Raw genomic sequence first — 12,093 nt, 5'->3', positions numbered from 1 at the left:
ATCTCCTTCTGTGGATATAAAATCAACCAGAGGTTCAGACAAAGGGGAATTTCATCACTTTCCCAGAAGTCTGCACGTAGGAATATGCCTACTGACGGGGATACGCTAAAGTAGGCAGCATCCACCAGAACTGACGTCACCATGGTGAAGCTGTCAAACCAAGGCTTCTAACAGCGATACCTGGTGAATGCTGATGCTTTGTCATCGCTCAGAGAGCACAGTGGAGCAGGCGGGGATGTGACTGCACAGGACAGCTCACTCCTGCACCCCAGGCCATCACTCCTGCCCACGGTTATCATCCGGCCACACCACAGTGGCAAAGGGCATCCATGAGAAGGGGAGAGTGTCCTGAAGTTCTTCTGTCAATCAAACCCTCTGAGCCAGTTCAACAGGCATTCGAGGGCCTGCTCTGTAAAAACTACAGAGCCAGTACTGTAGGTTTTGGGGTCTTAGGACAAGATCTCTGTCACCCAGAAGCTCACAAACTCCTAACTCTAATATAAAAACTGTGATAACATAGATATAAGCCCATTAAGGAGGCACAGAGGATGAGGGAACTAATTCCAACTGACCTGGGGGGTCTGAGCGCTGAAGGGCGTGCTCCAAACAAAGTAGAGAAGCAAGGTCAGGGTTCATCCAGGCGAGGAACGGCAAGCTGTCTGATTTAGGGGACTGTGTGAAGTGCTCAGGAATAAGACACGGGGGTGTCTCCAAAGTGCAGCTAAGAAATTTAGGGTGCGATGGGCAACCACCGAGGGCTTCTCAGGAAGAGTGGCACCATCGGATCCGTTTCGGAAGGTAACTCGGGCTGCAGTTGGTAGGAGGAGCTGGAACTGCGGCTATGCAATCAAGATGGGGTCTTCACGTCCGAAGAGAGGATTTCCATCCATTTGGGAAGTGGTTCGTTAGGACAGTACCACGGTGTGAACCAAGTGGCAGAGCCCATTACCGACCCAGGGCTCTTCAGCTCCAATACCACAGCGGCATCAGAATGTTCCAGTTTAACCGAGCTGAGTGCAAGTAAGTCTCCATTCCAGCACCCCCTCCACGAGGCCAACTTGCCATTCTCACGCTTGACCTGCACTCCATACAGTTCCCGCCTTGCCGTTTTGATGAAATTACATTTTCCCAATAACTTTCACACTAATATCATTCTCAGAAAAATGCTTCAAAGGCTTCAGATAATGCATAGGAATGAACACCTGAGACAGTCTTGTTTGCGTTTTCCCACTGATGACGGGGGCTTTGTTTACTTCCTGTCGGGCGGATGGCAGCCCAGGGAGTCCTCCAAAGCCATTCGATTTATCTGTAAAGAAGTGTGTTTCTTTCCAAAATCCAGAGATGATTTATGTTGTATCAGATCAAGTCAAAGAAAGCAAGATACCTAGCTTGAAAACTAATCCACCGCAATGAGTAAGAATTAGAAATTGTCCTTATGAAAGGCTGACTGCCCTATCTTCTTACATTTGCACACTTTAAGCACAGAATATTCAAGTTAGATTTATGGTGCCACATTAATGGGGTGTTAAAAATAAAAGAGCCAGGGCACACAAAGCATCCTTTGACCTGCTAATGCTTCTCAAAATCGTATCATGGCAGATGCAAAGAATTATTTCCCCAACAAAAACAAGACCCAGGCTCAGGGCAATTTCCTGCACAGCCGGCATCTGGGGGGGGGGGAGGGGCAGGGGTGGGGAGGGAGCAGTGCATGCCACGCACCCCTGTGAAATGTGTTATTATACCTTCATAATATATTGATACCAAGTAGGTTTACAAGTTCTGAAATGAATTCTGGGCTCCACAAGCCCAGCATCAACAAGTGACTTGTTAACACTAATTCATGATCACTGTTTTTAATTCCTAAGAACCACGTTGAATGACAATTTGAAAAGGGCTCATTTTCTCACTGATCACTGATGATCTCTAAACTTTCAGGTAACACTTGGAGCCTTTAGGCCTTTGCTTCTGCTGAAGTTCAGAGACACAAGTAAAGTTGCAAATTTCTGGAAACTATAGAGTCACAATTTTGCAAATCAATGTTGAGCTCTGTTACTTTAGCTGGTTTTACTGATTAATATCATGAATAAAATCAAAGTGCTGTGCTTAACTTCTGTCAGACCTTTGCTCTTAAAAGGAAGCAGAGGATTGTGGTTCACACATAACAAACAGATCTCCAAATTATTAAAAAGGCATTTTATTATAAATACATTTTAGTTGTAGCAGTAAAATACATTTTGTGTTACCATGAATCTTTTAAAACAAAAGAACTTCACTGAGACAATGGTCACAATGTAGGAATTAGAGACCTCCAAATTGAAAACTTGTTCTAAGGAACCAAAGCGACTAAAGTAATTCTAAAACTAAGTTAAAAAAGAAAATGACAAAAAAGGAAGAAAATAAAAACCCTAGAGAGTGGCTTTGGGGTTATTTTATGGTACAAAGTCATTTTTACTTTTAAGCATAAACTCTTTAGGTATTAGAACTCTCAGATGAGGTATCATTAACTGCAAAGAAAAAAATAATAATTTTGTTATAATTTTGCCAGAAATTATGATTATTAGATGGCTGTACAACTGGTACTTTTAAGAGATGGAAACTGATCAGTTTTATGTAACCTTCCTTTAGGAGGCTTTTGCCCAAATAAGACCCAGTATGAATTTGCCACGTGATTGTATGAAGTTAGCTGAACACGTTTAGATAAGAACTGTATTCTTGAAGCATTAAAAAAACAAAAACAAAAACAAAAACAAAACCTGTGTCACTAATGACAGAACCCTTTAATAAGATGCAAAACCCATTACCTTTATAATTGAGAGGAGAGGTATTTTAATCACTGGATTTACCTAGGATACAACTACTACACTTAACCAGTACCTTCATGGGTTTCAAAGAATCAGGTGGGATGACTGGCACAGAAAGCGGATACAGTACAATGTCATACACACGGGTTTACAGGAAGTAGGCATGGTCTGGACATGTAAAAATCCAAGACTCCTGCTCTGTATGGGGGGGGGGCTGAGAAACATTCAGGTGTAACTGACACGTCAGCACTTCATCCTGGACAAAAGAGCCCTCTGAGCAGCTGAAAGACACAGAGGTCTTCACTTCCAAGGCATCGTGCAAAGAATAAATAAACTGAAGCTCCCTATGAGTTGGAACTGGATAAAGTAACCTGTGCTGAACATACAAACAATCCCACCAGAGGTTATCTTGCCTTTCAAGGAGGAAGTACTGTGTTTTAAGAATTCCAAAGCTGTGTGTTCTATGATGCTTATCATACGGTCTACATCTAAGTCATTCTATAATCTATTACCTTAAAAATAATTTCTTCTCTTTCTAGGGTCTCGGTAAATTCAAAGCCAAACAAAAAACCAGAGGCAGAGACCAATACCCCTCAAGCTGCACTCCAGGGGGAATATTAACAACAACAGCACGCGCATTTTAAACACCCAAAGACCTGTAGGTTTATTATACTGTAGGCAGTTTCTTTCTCAAAAATAACTTGCTCATACATGTGCACCTATGGTTTATGAATAACTCATGCTGTGTAGGTGGTAGATTCCTCTAGACTTTTTTTTGCAAACATATATAGATTTTTTTTAAGGTAGCAAAGTAATCAGAGACAATTATCAATTTTCTGCCACGTACAACAATTCAGGCTCCCCTAACACCTACCGGCACGGCAGAGAATCCAAATTAACTTTGTTAACCTGAGAAACACATAATTTGAAAAGCAAATCCTTTGCCCTCGCCTCCCTCATCCCCCAAAACATAACAACTACGACTACACCATTCGGGGTTTATCTATCGTTTTCTATGCTTCAGGTCACTGCCATCGTAGGACGGGGCCTCCGGTACCTGGGGCCTCGATAAACGCGAACTGCATTCTCGGGACAGTCGATGGCTCCCTTCCACAATCCTCACCTCCGCGTGTGTGGAGCATCAAGACTGACTCTAAGCGCTCCAAACGCACGCACAGCTTCCAGACCAAAGCCCAGGCTGCAGTGTACACAAAACCAAACTCACCCTCCAAGTGCGAGAGCTCCTGCCCCGTCACAGGGAAGAGCAGCACAGACCTCAGACGGGGTGAGCGCTGAGGGGCGGGGGGCGGGGGTGGCCACCCCCCAGAGGGCCCGGCACTCCACGGAGGTCTTTCTCCATGAATGTCCCCGTCGCCGCATCAGAATTATAAAAATGTCTCAAGAGATCAGTTTTGTACACTGAGTAAATAAATGCGTGGCTGAAGAGACCCTCAGACTTCCTCTAGACCCGTGGTTCTCAAAGTGCGGTGCCTGGACCAGCAACGTCAGTGCTGCCTGGGAACTTGCTGGAAACGCAGATGATCAGGCTCCGGCCTGGCATCAGAAACTGTGGGGCAGGTCCAGCAGCCTGTACTTTAACAAGGCCTCCAGCTAATGCTGACGCTGGCTAAAGTTGGAGATCCGCTAGCTCTATCCTGCTTAAAATGTCCATATCTTAAAACAGGACATATTTGTAAACAGATACTCCTTCTATTCTGGGTTGAAACCTATGGAATTTGCCCCTTCCCCTCAACTGCTCAAACATCAAAAAAGAAAAAAGAACTAATGATGAAATTCATTTCAGAACATCAAAACAAAAATTGTAAGTAATATCGGTTTCCCCTCCTATACATAGTTCTAAGGCAGGCAGTCACATGCTAGTATGCAAAATAAAACACAGAAGACACCTCATATATGAGATGTAGAAACAGCTAAAAAGACTCCCAAAGAATATAATGAAAATTCTGTAATATTGTTTAATGAACTTATAGAATTATATAAAACTTACTATGCTTTATGCTTAATATTCGTATCAAAATAAAATCTCTCTGTTGAACAAATTGCAAATAAAGTCTGGTCTAATACATTACTGAAACTGTAAGTATATGAATGTCTCTGGATTTTCTGAACACTCCAGTTTTAGAAGCTTTAGACTAATACTGTATAACTGGGTTTAGGATTTAACCACAGTTCACATTACTAAGCCTATATTCTTTTCTGTTAGGTACCTCCCTTTGAAAACATTTAGAAGCTCCTGTGACTGTTTCCTTAAAGTTTATTCCAAAGTAGATATTTTCAAACATTTCAAAAAATTTAAATGTTACATTAAAATTTTTTGTAATCTGTTTAATCTCATATTCTAATTTAAAGTAATAACAATGCCACTTCCTGAATGTGCTTTAAGAGAATGTTAAATGCCAGTAAGATTGATTCACTCCTTATAACAATGGTCTTCAGCAGCTTTACAGGGAAACCTCAGCCAATAAATATCCAACCCCAGGTAGATGGAGAACTCGAGAAACCTAAAAGAACAAGCGCTCTGAAGACTAACGTGCCACCTGCTCTTTCCTGTTACCTTTATACTATGTGGCGGACATCACTAGCTGATACTCTGAACAAGAAATCATGGTTATAACATTATCCGTTATTTCTAACTGCTCAATACTGTGTGGGTCAGGTGGCAAAAAGCGGAGTGAACCATCAGATCCATTAAGACATATCCTTTGAGATTTAGGAGCGCACATGAGGGTGGTGGTAGAAATTGAGGGTTTCTCAATAGTTAAAGGGATGGTTAGCAAGAAACAACGTCTGGTAAATCATAAAAGACAAAGTACTACCTTTGTGGAGCTAGAAGAAAAACCAGAGCGCCTAAGTAACATTTAAGGTAGCAATTTGTATCTTGCAATACATTTAAAGTTTTAATCTTGTATTTTTATAGGCTTTTTCTGGGTTCTCTTTTTAAAAACAGCTCCAGTAGGAAACAATTCTAAGGATAACAGGTGTCTCTTCTTAAAATGGCGATTTCAGTAAATTTAATTTTCTTAATAACAACAGCTGAAATCTGAAATTTAACTTGAAATTGGTTTTCACACACTGGCTCTTAGGCAAGGTGACTCTCTCCAGCGCAGGTCGCTAGAGATACATTCCTATATGTTTATAGCTTTGCTCTTGAAATGTATATACGTGGAAAATATTAAACATGTAAGATCAGCTATACCAGAGCAAGATAATACTGTATCTTAATTATCTCAAGTTAGGGAATTCAGTTACTTTCTCAGCAATTTCAATGCCACCATAAAAAAGGAAATTATTTTCACAAATAGGTCTTGGAGATCGCTATGTTTAATTAGGTAATGCTTATTCAGTGGGAATTCTGATTATTTTACTTATTCTGCAGTTCTTTGAACTGAAAAGACCAATTGATGTTCACACCAAACTCAAACTTATTCTAGAATCTCTGATGAAAAAAAACACACAAAGCAGTTTATTATTTCACACATACAAAATGACCTGGAGAGAAAGCATATCTGTCTGAGGAAAGGAAAATGAAAGTCATGTTGTTTAAATGGTCAATAATTAACTGCTGATTAATCAAAAACAAAGCTCTGCTATAACAACTTGGCCAAGCACATGCCAAATGGCAACCAAAACCCCTCTGAAAAACCCACCAGAAAATATCCATGTTGCACTGAACGAGGCTCATTCAGAGCTGAACAGAAATTCATTTTTAGGTAGGGAAAAAAATTCAGCATGAAAACTCTACAGACTCTATCACCCAAAAGAATTTCTTTAAGGTAAAAAAAGAAAATCTCAGTAGCACTGAAATTAAAAAGTAAAATTAATAAAAAATAGTTCTGGCAAGAAAAAGGAAACTTCAGAGTGATATAAAGAACAAAGAAGTAGAAAGACATGTGAACAACTAACTGCACTTAGAAGAAATCTGTTTTGGAAGAAAAGGAAGTTGGTAATACTTGGTATTATCCCAGAGCTTACATCAAGCTTTAAAAAAAAAAAGTTCCATCTGAACTCTAAGGTTGGACCTAGACCATAAAACACAGTCGCCCCTCAGTGTCTGCAGGGGATCTGCTCCAGGACCCCCAGGACTACCAAAACCCGAGGATGCTCAAGTCCCTTACATAAAATGACGTAGCACTTGCACATAACTTCCACACATCCTCCCATGTACTTTAAATCATCTCTAGATTACTTATGATACCTAATTCAATATAAATGTTAGGCAAATAGTTGCGAACGCATGGCAAATTCAAGCTCTCCTTTTTGGAACTTTCTGGAATTTTTTTTTTTTTTTAAATATCTTTGATCCATGCTTTGCTGAATCGGTGGGCACGGAACCCGCAGATACGGAAGGCCGACTGTAAGTTGTTTTTTAAGTCTGATTCGTGGGCACTTGCTAACACTACCCAAGTAATATCCAACAGGATGAACGGTACTCAGAAGCCACACATTTCAATGGAAACTTGCAATGATTCTTGCAGTAAGACTTTCTCAAAACTGTTACAAGATATTATTATGTATACATTACATTTAAAGCACAGTTGGAAAGATGGCATTAAGTAAAGCTGAGATGGAAACATTCGAATCCTTGACTGGCTGTAGAAACAATAAGGAAGTGAGGAACACTCAGACGTTCTCAGCAGAGCAGTGGACTAAGAAGCAGCTACTACTTTTAGTTTCTTAGAAATAACTGCTTAGAACAGCAAAGTCACAACAACGTAACAGCTTCCTTACGCAAAGTTTCCATCAATATATAAGGGCGGTAGGGTGGGCACATTTAAATATAAATAATTTTAAAACTGGTATTTTTTAAAGGTTCAAGTATGGAAAACAGATGATTAGGCAATTACTTTATGACAAGGGGTTAACTGACAGCCCTGATGGGATAGTTCTGTCTTTGTCAGATCAGCATGCTTTCGACCATTTACCTGGCTTGCGTCGCAGTCCTGTATATTTTCGGGGGAGGAGAATCATCACTGACAAGAACATTATTCTTCACCGACATCCTCACATCAGGGGGATCTCATTTTCATTTGGGCTGTATCTTGAGTTTTGTCACAGAGTTAGAAATACACAGCTATATGGCAAAACTTTTTCTTCTTTTCTTGTGACTATGTTGAGTAAAATCTGCCATCACTAAATGTGGCGATCTGACATCTTACAGAGAAAAACGAGGTGCTGTAACTTGCTGGCTCCGTTTTCCAACTGTGATTTATACTAACCATTAGCACGTCTGCAGTCTACACGTCTACATCTGCCGCCTTACACAGAGACCTGCAGCCTGTAACGTGAAGCCACAGAGAAGTGAACTGCACTCTGGGCAGAAGGACAGAACTGAATAAAAAAGAGGTTCTCTTCATTTGTCCTAGAGCTTGACAGCCTTTAACTAAAGGCACTCTCTTCTCCCAAACTGTCCGAGGCTTACAGGGGACTACTGCTGGCTGACACCAACTAAACTCCCGTCGCAGACGCTTTTCTTTGCCCTCCACTTTTCAACTCTGCTTTAAAAATGGACCGCGAATAGACGATGGCCTATTCAAAGGCAGTCTTCCGGAAGAAAACTAGTTTTGAACGGATCATGAGGGTCCGTTCAGGATTTGCAGTGTTTCCCAACCTTACCTTATTATTTTATGTTTTTTTTAAAAAGGTTATATTGTAGTTTCAAGATATCTCTGAAGTATAAAAGTAGTACTACTAGATCAGGAAAACAATATGGACATGCATCGTCGCAAAAGCGTTACAAGACCACAAGTTTTAAGAGGGTAAACGTTGTTCTTTGGATTTTACCAAAGTTCATTCAAAACAATGTTTAGACTGTAGGATATTTAAGATAGCTGTTTAAATTGTATATTTTTGTACAAGTTCAGTGGGGTTCTTTTAGAAGAATCAAAAGACATGAAAACAAGGGCAGCTTCTTGCCCCAGATTTTGATGAATTTTGATACATCTTTGACAAACATTATACTTCTTCTTTAATGATGTTCCTCAAACAAAACAGTTAGCAAAATATTTGAATTGCCATGTATAATGTCACATTTTAATGTAAACATCAAATAAAGGTACCAAAATTTTTACTGGAGGGAAAAAAAACCTTAAAGCGGCACAACTCTTTATACCACTGGAGAGGGGGAAGCCAGATTACGAACATTTACACATGCATAGTGAGGAAAAGAAGATGTTACTAAATTCACGCATTTTTAAAATAGTTATCAAGTCTACTAAGCACCAACAATCCTAAAAATTTTTCAGCTTCATGATTTGTTTAAAAAAAAAACACACACTATCAAATTAACATTAAAAACAAGCTTAAAGTGTAGCTTGTCCAAAAAATAATTAAGTATGCCACTGTTTTTTTCATGTTACAAAAAACAGTGGCATATGAAATACACCTGCAAAGAATGCCTTTAACTCTATCCTACAGTGGATGGAGATTACAACAGCACATCATACATAGTCTAAAACTATAAAAGTTTTAGAATGCAGCATCTTGTCACCAAAAAAAGCTGATAAAACTTAAAGTATTTAGAAGATGCTGACCCCTTTTTTTTTTTAAAAAATTTTCAATGAATTTAAGCAAAAATAACATACATTTGTACATCAACTGGCCATTTCTGGTACAGAAACCCAGCGTATGGTAATATTACTGAATAAATGTAAATGCTACTTACAATTTTTTTTTCTTTTTAAATACATTTTAGACAAACTTTTTTTCTCCTTTTTTAATAGTTGCACAATTAACCTCTTAGCTGCTAGCTTGATGCAAACATATGTAACAATACACAAATTTAAAAATATTTTTTATTCCACATAAAAGCTGTCAAAATTCCGACTCATGTCAAAAATGCAAAATAATGGAATATACTGTAAAAAAAAAATTAGTTGCAAGTCTAGCAGCAAAGCAATTGAGAACATACTTAATATTAAAACAAAGGGAACTGTGCATCTATAGGTGAAGTCCAGCTATCTTAATTCTACTGATACAAACAGAATGAAAACACTCTCCCTGGAGGAAAAAAAAGTGATTATTTAAAATAGGAGTAAAAGCCATTGCTGCCCGATGAGCTCCCCAGGCTGAGTTCCTGGAACAGAGACAGAGGGTCGCTGCTCTTCTTGGCCTGCTCTGGCGGGGGCCTGGGCTTGGGCGGGGCCCGCAGAGCGCTGGCGTACGACATGGCGGGCTTGCTGCCTCCACAGCTCTGCTGGCTGCTGCTGCTGGCCGACTCCGCGATCTGCTTGTTGGGCATGAGTGGGGGGAACTGGCCGAGATGCTGCAGGACGCTGTAATTGAAGGAACTAGACCCCTCGAGGTTTTCAGGCTTCAGATGATCCTCAGGGGGTTTGCCGGTCTTGGGCGGAGCTAGAAGCAGAGAAGAGTAGCACCGATTTAAGGGCGAGCCCAGCGACCCTCAGGCATCTCACTAGTTCAGTGTGTCACAGCTGGTTCTCATCTCCAGGAACTCAGCGACAGGAGAGCCACAAGGACAGACAACTTCTGCCACAACACTCTGCAATCACAACACATCTGACTGAACTTCTCCATCTCATAAACACTTGAAGAAGAATTAACTACGTGAACTGTGATAACTAAACATATAAAACTAAAGGTCAAGTCTGAAGGTTTTGCTTCAAAAAACTAACTTGTGCCAATGCACACTTTGCTATTTATTATATTAACTGCTCACAGTTTGAAAATGGGAAAAAACAGGTTCTTTCTTAAATAAAAATGAGCTCTATATGCAGACTTCTGGTTAAAACAGCTTCTATTATTAGCCTAAGAAACAGCAGCACCTGGATTCAATTTCTTAAAAATACTACCTTTTCTTGTAATATGTAAGGAAACAAGGAATAAGGTGGGGAAAGCTGCTGTAGACTTTACTTCACGTTTCCTGTCATCTGCCGAATTCCAAGGTCCTTTAATATTCGACTCCACTCTTCCTAACTAGTTTTATGGCCCCCAAATCATAACTGGTTTTAAACATTGCTTTTGCTTTCAATCTTTTAAAAGTTTAACTAACATTAGACTGGATTAAAATCATAATACATATTCATTGAGGATAACTTGGAAATTACACAAAGGCCAAAGAAGAAAATAAGTCATTCATATTTCCAAATACCAGAGCTAATTTAACTTGCTGGTGCATTTTTCCCTAAGGATGTCATATAACGCAGATATTTCATAACTTTTTAAAGTAATCTCTCATTTTTAGAAATATGGATAATAGTCAATTTTTCACTTTTCTACACTGTGATAAATGTTATTATAGATAAATATTCCTAAATATTCACGACTGCTCCCTTAGGATAAAGCCCTAGAGGTACAATGGCTGGGTCGTATAGTACATACACAGTGAAAGTTTTTGATTAACTGCGGCCAAGCTTCCCTGCAGGAAAATACTGCCCACTTAGACTCAACCAACAATGCTTGCTCATTTCCCTACTACATCACAACACTAGTGTTACTATTTTTTTTAACTTCAGCTTCTTTTATAAATAAATAATTATCTTGTGGTTCTACTTTACATGTCTTTGATTACTGACATTTATGGACATTTTTCCTTGTGTTTATTACCTATTTGTGTAAAGTTAAGGAGAAAATATTTCATTTTTTAGTTTTAGTATTTCATTGATTCATTATGCTAATTTCATATTATTATTTTAAAACTTTAAAAATTCACAAAATTGTTCAAAATTATTTTAAGCCATTTAATAGCTTTCTGGAACGTTTACCACCTTTCTGTCTAAATGTCACTGATTTTGTGAATGAAACAATTGTTTTTAAGAGCATTAGTTTAACAAACACTTCAATATAAAAGTGGCCTGTACTGCCTAATATACAAAATAAACATTTTACTGGCTGTTCAAAAACTTACTATTTTTATTTACTTTACTAAGTCTTATTTACCCATATTCTCATCTTCATGACAATATAAGAGTTTAGAATGTTTTCAAGTAAATAATAAATACTTACAGAATAATATTTTAGAGGCAGTTTAGCCTAATGCCTACACGCTTATCTAATCATGAATGTAAGATCTCTGTCAATTTGATTTACCATATATGCTCCTGGTAAGACAAACTATTCTTTAAAACTATGAATTTTACTAATCTGGCAACCAATGACTTTTTTCAAAATACATATCTCTACCTAATCTTTAATTTTCATCTGTGCATAAAAAGAAAATGCTTGATAAAGTATGCCTTGTCACCAAGAGAAGTGAATAGAACCCGAACACATATGTGTTGGAGAGACGATCCCCACCCTCGCTGAGGACACAGAG

At 38.9% G+C, this 12,093-nt stretch overlaps 1 protein-coding gene across 8 annotated transcripts in view; it reads right to left on the bottom strand.

Annotated features, from left to right (window-relative positions):
• Positions 1-2,172: 2,172 nt before the first annotated feature.
• HELZ (helicase with zinc finger) overlaps positions 2,173-12,093 on the bottom strand; it is a 157,016-nt gene continuing 147,095 nt past the window's right edge. For all 8 annotated transcript variants that reach the window (XM_033438309.2, XM_012535043.3, XM_004275399.3 and 5 more), the window contains one exon: positions 2,173-10,172. In XM_033438309.2, the coding sequence (XP_033294200.2) occupies positions 9,838-10,172 (335 nt within the window). In that variant the 3' untranslated portion in view covers positions 2,173-9,837. The remainder of the gene's footprint in view (positions 10,173-12,093) is intronic.

This window comes from Orcinus orca, chromosome 19, assembly GCF_937001465.1.
Source record: "Orcinus orca chromosome 19, mOrcOrc1.1, whole genome shotgun sequence".
Taxonomy (NCBI): Eukaryota; Metazoa; Chordata; class Mammalia; order Artiodactyla; family Delphinidae; genus Orcinus; species Orcinus orca.
This window is presented reverse-complemented; position numbering and strand designations above follow the sequence as displayed.